General features: G+C 42.6%; 1 protein-coding gene across 1 annotated transcript; it reads right to left on the reverse strand.

The window, feature by feature from the left end:
* Positions 1 to 5,216: 5,216 nt before the first annotated feature.
* LOC149345882 (uncharacterized) lies at positions 5,217 to 6,327 on the reverse strand. The gene has a single exon (XM_089585309.1). It carries the CDS (start codon positions 6,312 to 6,314, stop codon positions 5,604 to 5,606), a length of 711 nt encoding a protein of 236 aa, XP_089441435.1. The 5' UTR covers positions 6,315 to 6,327; the 3' UTR covers positions 5,217 to 5,603.
* Between the last annotated feature and the right edge of the window lie 388 nt (positions 6,328 to 6,715).

Below are 6,715 nucleotides of genomic sequence, written 5' to 3' on the forward strand. Positions count from 1 at the left end.
CTTAGAGGAATGACGATGGCACTGCTTTTCAGCTCGCTGCGCTCCACGCGGTAACTTCGGCAGCATGCACTGCAGTTTTCACGCCGGATCATTTGCCACAATGGCGCCACTCCTGCCATCTACGGCGTGCCAGAAGTGCACAAGGTGGGCACACCGTTTCGTCCAATTGTGGATTTTACACGGTCTCCGTTGGACAAGCTCCCTGGCTACCTTCACCGGGTACAGGCCCCTTTAGTCAAAGACCTTCTTGACCACGATATATATCCAGGTGTGACCTGCAAGATCCCCTGTCGTGATAGTGACGCTTCCTATATCGGAGAAACAGAAAAATTCAAGACAAGGCTCAAGCAGCACAAAAATGACGTCGCCAGAGGGAAAACTAACTCAAACGCTTTAGCGCAAAACCATCAGGAAACTGGCCATACCGTCGACTGGGACGCAACACGTGTGAATGCAAAGGAAAACTCCTTACCAAAACGCCTTCTCGTAGAATCATTGTACATTCAACCAACACCACACACGATAAACCGGACACGCGGCAATCTCCCAGAAATATATATGCCTGCGCACCCTTCGAAAAATCGCCCATATATAGCTCTCCTTCCCGTCCTTCGCTTCATTGTGATCAAGGCACCCATACGGGCGCCAAAACGTCAATTCCTTTAATTTATTTGCATATTTGGCGAGTGTATGATTTCTTTGACAAATCAATATGAATTTCCCTCGCCAGACGGGATTCCGTCTAACCCTAGACATCAGGTCCCACTTTCATTCTTTCATATGAGAAATCAGTTGGTTGCGTTGCCACGAACGCGGCGTAAATTCTTGAAAAAAGCAAGTGCGTTTACAGCTACTGTACCGGACGATTCAGCATGGACGCTGCAGGACGATTGTGCAGTCCAGCGCGATTTAGAGTGTATCGCGTTGGTTGCTGCTGAAACTGACCGAGAAATTTTTCCAAGCGTGGCAGCCACCTAGTCCGCAACAAACATGATGGCGCAAGACAGATGAATACTTCGGCTAACTAACTTAATTATTCACTGCAGACCCGCCGCGGTGGCTCAGTGGTTACGGCGCTCGTCTACTGGCCCGAAAGATGCGGGCTCGATCCCGGCCACGGCTGCCGAGTTTCGATGGAGGCGAAATTCTAAAGGCCCGTGTACTGTGCGATGTCATTGCACGTTAAAGAACCCCAGGTGGTCGAAATTTTCGGAGCCCTTCGCTTCGGCGTCCCTCATATCCTGAGTTGCTTAAGGACGTTAAACCCCAATAAACCAATAAACGAGTATTCACTGCAGTCTTATTGAAAAATTAGACAATGTTATAGAAGTTTAATCTGAGTACGTTAAGCCTGGAGCCATCATGTTCAAATCGAGTTAAAATCTAGGTCCTTCACCCAGACGCGGGGGCAATTTTCTCCACGTCGACTGTACAGCCGCCGCGCCCCGGAATCGTCGCATCCTCGAAGCTCTTGATTACGCGCTGAAATTTCTCAATCGGTTCATATACTTCTGTACGCTTATGCAGCTGCCTCCGAGTTTCGATTTCGTCCTACGATGAATGTCAAAATGTTTTATGCCTTCTGGTAGCAAAAAAAATTCCTGCGCAGCTGTTACCATTTGCAGTCTATTGAGTTAGAAGTTGGAGTAGTAGAAAAAGCAGTTGTGACGTGAAGCCGTTAATGTCGGCTGGCAAAAGAAGCACTCGCATAGGCATAATTACACCTTTGTGCTATTCGCAACTAGCGTGGCGCGCAATATCTACTTCTAAAATTACTGCAAATTCATCTTTCAGAAGTATTCCAGTTAAAATAACATAGCCTTCATAAGCCAACAGCCACAGAAACCAAGGAGCACAGGGGATTTTTTATTTTTTTTTTGTGTTGATGAAGTAAGAATATTACTGAATATGTTGTCGCTTAAAGCTAATTGATTAGAAAAGCAGAAGAAAAAACAACCACATGCCACCGGTGGGATCCGAACCCACGACCTCCGAATTACGCGTCCGGTGCTCTACCTCTGAGCAACGGCGACGGCTGTCAAACCTTCTGCTTTCGGGGGTATTTATGTTTACAAATAACCTAACCTTGAGAGTGTTCACCAGCGCCACCCACGTTCGTAAGCGGCGGACGTGGAACGTCCTGAGTTACCGCTGGTGTGACGTAGAACGCCATCGAACGGCGAGGGTGGAAGCTGTGTGAGAACCCTCTTATGCTTCCTATGGCGTCAAGGCTGCCAGAACCGAGGCCCCCGCTAAGCAATTAAGCAAACAAGGGAAGGGGAATGAGGGGCTCGTTATAAATATGAGAGAAGCCAACAGCCACAGAAACCAAGGAGCACAGGGGATTTTTTATTTTTTTTTTGGTGTTGATGAAGTAAGAATATTACTGAATATGTTGTCGCTTAAAGCTAATTGATTAGAAAAGCAGAAGAAAAAACAACCACATGCCGCCGGTGGGATCCGAACCCATGTGGGATCCCACCGGCGGCATGTGGTTGTTTTTTCTTCTGCTTTTCTAATCATTCATTCATTCATTCATTCATTCATTCATTCATTTTATTTCTACTTTTGCCATACAAATGACCAAAACACTGACTGAACCCATAGCCAGAGGCTGGTGTGGGGTTCAGAAACAAAATATATCAAGGCAATCACACAGCACTTGTGAAAAATGAAAAGCACAAAATCACGGCGAAAGACCCAAATACATCATACAACAAGAAAAAAAATAAAATAATGTGCATTTTACAGCAGAAGGAAAAAAAAAATCTTTCATGAACAACATGGTACAACAGACACAAACCGAAGACAATTGTCACATATGTCAAATAAGGCTCATAAAGTATGTTCGCAATGCTCTATTTGTTTCATGAGACTGTTTTATTTCTGGGGGTAAAGCATTCCAAACCTTGGCTCCTGAAAACTGCACCAATCTTTCGCTGTAAACGTTATAATTCGGTGGTAGATTAAAGTTACTATGTGTAAGGTTTCTTGTGAGTCGAGAAGATGAGCGAAACAGGGAGGCATTGAATGGTTGATTATATTTGACTATGTTGTTTACACACACCGCTATCTTTAAAGAGCACAAAAGGTCAAAAGGAAGGATATTTAATAACTGGAAAAGTGGTTTACTTGGCTCGGTATACTTGCTTTGTGTTACAATTCGGATAGCCCGTTTTTGTAATCGCCGGATAGGATCAAGGTAAGTATTGTATGTCAAACCCCATGATTCTATACAGTATGTTAAATGACTATTAATAAGTGCAAAATAAAGGGTACGCAGTGTTTATGTGTTAAAACAATCGCGGGCCTGTAGTAAGGCGTAACAGCCTGAGGCCAACTTCGAACAGACGGCGTTAATCTGATTTTTCCAGTGAAGATGTTCATCTAGAATGACTCATGAGTGTGTTCGTTCAAGTGAGTGGCCATTAATAAAAATGTTAATTTGGTTGCAATGGATGACTTTTCCTCTTGAGCTAAATACTATATATTTGGTTTTGCTTGAATTAATTGTTAGCTTGTTGGTAAAAAACCAGCTTGAAATTTTTTCCAATTCAGTGTTTGTTTTTGCTTCTAGATCCTCATGCTGTCAGCTGTAACTATGATCGCAGTGTCATCTGCATACATTAAAATATCCGAGCAACTTAGGACCTTCGGCAAGTCATTCAAATATAATGAAAATAACATGGGCCCTAAAACAGATCCTTGAGGAACCCCTGTCTTTAAATATTGAAGGCATGATATAATGTTATTCATAATTACAGCTTGTTGACGGTTTTCAATGTAACTGGAAAGTAAGCGGTAGACTTCTCCGCGGAATCCATAATGGTTTAACTTGTTGAGCATAATAGCGTGATCGACGGTATCAAACACTTTCTTTAAATCAACAAATACAACGGCGGCGAGTTTGTTATCATGTAATGCTGTATTAGTTAACTGAGTCAAACTTAGGACTGCAGATGCCGTTGAATAGTGTTTTCGAAATCCATGTTGCTGTTGACAGAGTAAGTTATACTTTTCTAAAAATTTGCAAATATTGTTAGATAGAATCTTTTCGTAAATATTATTAATAACACTTAGGACAGAAATGGGTCTGTAGCTTGACGGGTTGGATCGGTCTCCATCCTTGTATACCGGGACAACTTTGGCAATCTTTAGTACGGAGGGGTATTTTGCACATTTTAATGAATGATTAAAAAGTTTGCATAATATAGGTACCAAGATATCAGTGTTGTCCTTAAGCAAGCGTGGGTAAATTCCATCCAGTCCGGCAGATTTATTACCAGGTAAGCTGAGAATAATGCATGTAATTTCATCGGGTTCGATCTCAAATATTCCAAAAGTATTGAGAACTGGACTGGATGAAATATATTGTTGTTGCGATTCAGGAAGTTGAGCAGCTAATGACGGGCCGATATTGGTGAAAAAGGAATTGAATATTTCTGTAGTATTGCGATCTATCCTCTCCGGAAGAACCCGGCGCAAACTGGGTTTGCCAGCGACTTCATTTATTATTTTCCAGACCTTATGTGTATTGCCGGAAGCCTGTTCAACGAGACGCGTGTAATATGCTTTTTTACGTGCCCTCATCATCGACACGGATCTATTGCGCAGGCTCTTAAATTGATTTAGATAGTAAACATTATCTTTGTGTTGCCTCCACTTGCGGTACCACGTATCCTTTTCTTTTAGAACGGCCAGGATTGGCTCAGTCATCCAAGGGCATAGTGACACTTCGTAAGAGCGAACACTAATATTTCTGCTGCACTTAGTAACCATTTGAGAGAGCATGTCTATTAGGTTACTAAATTCTGTATCAACATCATCATGGTATATTAGACTAGGGTCGACGGCCAATAGATTTTCATGCAGTAGTGCATAATCTATTTTAGATACATACTTCTTGCTCTCACGCTCTGGTTTTATATCAGTGTCGACAGTAACAAAAAGTGGAAGGTGATCGGAAATGGGTTCGCTGTAAACCCCAGCGCGTATCCCAGTCGGTATATTTGTTAATACGTGATCAATAATAGATGAAGAGGAGGTAGTTACACGCGTGGGTGTATTAATCATGTTTCGGAAATTGTACGACGTTAACAGGTTCACGTAGTCTTTGTGGCATTCAGTACTTGTATCTATGTTGAAATTCCTTCAAGTTTATCAAGAAAGGATGAAAGGCCTGAATTTGGTGGACGGTAAATAACTCCAACAGTGAATGAATGGGGCAGTTTTATGAACAGCGTTTCTATGTCTGTATGACTGAGGGTGACTGGTGCCAAAAGCGAGAAAGGTAGACCATTTTTGACAAAAAAGGCAACACCACCACCACGGTTTTTTGATTCTCTCGGATGAGATAGCATAACATAGTCGGGAAGCATAACATTCTCGTCTTTTTGTAGCCAGGTTTCTGTAAGCGCTACAATATCAAAATATTGGGAATATCTGGTCAAAGAAGCCACTAGAAGGTTCAGGTTCTTTCTCACACTGCGGATATTAGAGTAAAATATTGACGTACATTTGTCACTGCTTAACAGGTCATCTTCTTCTATGACCATAGACATTGGAAGATCAAACAGGTACTAAAAACACAAGAGCATTGGTAATCAAACAATTTGTTCCAGGTCATCTTCACAAGTTATGTGCATTACTTTCGAGCTTTCTGTTTTTCTCATCAAGATTTTGCCTTCAGACACCCATGCGAACTTCCAGCCCCTGTCACGTTTCTTTCCAATAGCTTTGCCGAGCAAAACCTTTTTTTCCGGGCACAAATGTTCGTTGACAAAAACAGGATCGTTCTCGGGGAAGCCAAGCACGGAAGTATTTAGCCTGTTCTTTTTCGCAGCTTGCAAGATTCTGTCACGTGGGGACCTTGACTTAAACTTTACAATTACATTGGAAGGTCCTTTCGCCTTGGTTGGAACACGGTGAATCACGTCAATTTCCTCAGGAGAAAGCTCTACCTGTAGGTAGGAAGATATCTGTGTCATGACGCTACCGAGGTTCTCGTTATCAGATTCAGGGATACCTTTCAATTCGATGTTATTCCTTCTGCTGTATTGCTTCAGTTCAACTAGTTGTGTTTTTAGCTCTTTCAATTCGTTCGTCAGCTTCTTGTTTTCTTTCTGAATTTCCAGATTGTTCTTCTTTACTTCTGTGAGTTCTAGCCTCATCGTTTTAACTTCTGTTCTGAAGTCCTCAAAGGCAGTGTTCATGAAACCCATTGATTCCTTCACTGCTGCTATTTCAGTCTGCACAGCATCACTAGATGAGTTCAGCTTGTTTACTGTGACCTTGATTTCAGTAATGGCCTCCATAAATTTAGAAGTCATTTCCACTAGAACCTTAGTCACTTCTTTAATGCTTTTGGGAGCCTCATCATCATCAATTAGCTTTAAGCGACAACATATTCAGTAATATTCTTACTTCATCAACACAAAAAAAAATAAATAAAAAATCCCATGTGCTCCTTGGTTTCTGTGGCTGTTGGCTTCTCTCATATTTATAACGAGCCCCTCATTCCCCTTCCCTTGCTTGCTTAATTGCTTAGCGAGGGCCTCGGTTCTGGCAGCCTTGACGCCATAGGAAGCATAAGAGGGTTCTCACACAGCTTCCACCCTCGCCGTTCGATGGCGTTCTACGTCACACCAGCGGTAACTCAGGACGTTCCACGTCCGCCGCTTACGAACGTGGGTGGCGCTGGTGAACACTCTCAAGG

Source organism: Amblyomma mixtum, chromosome 4 (assembly GCF_055824585.1).
Source record: "Amblyomma mixtum isolate Tamu chromosome 4, ASM5582458v1, whole genome shotgun sequence".
In the NCBI taxonomy this organism is placed as follows: Eukaryota; Metazoa; Arthropoda; class Arachnida; order Ixodida; family Ixodidae; genus Amblyomma; species Amblyomma mixtum.

Coding starts and splice junctions, on each gene's coding strand:
- LOC149345882 (XM_089585309.1), bottom strand. CDS start 6,314: ATGGAGGCCATTACTGAAATCAAGGTCACAGTAAACAAGCTGAACTCA.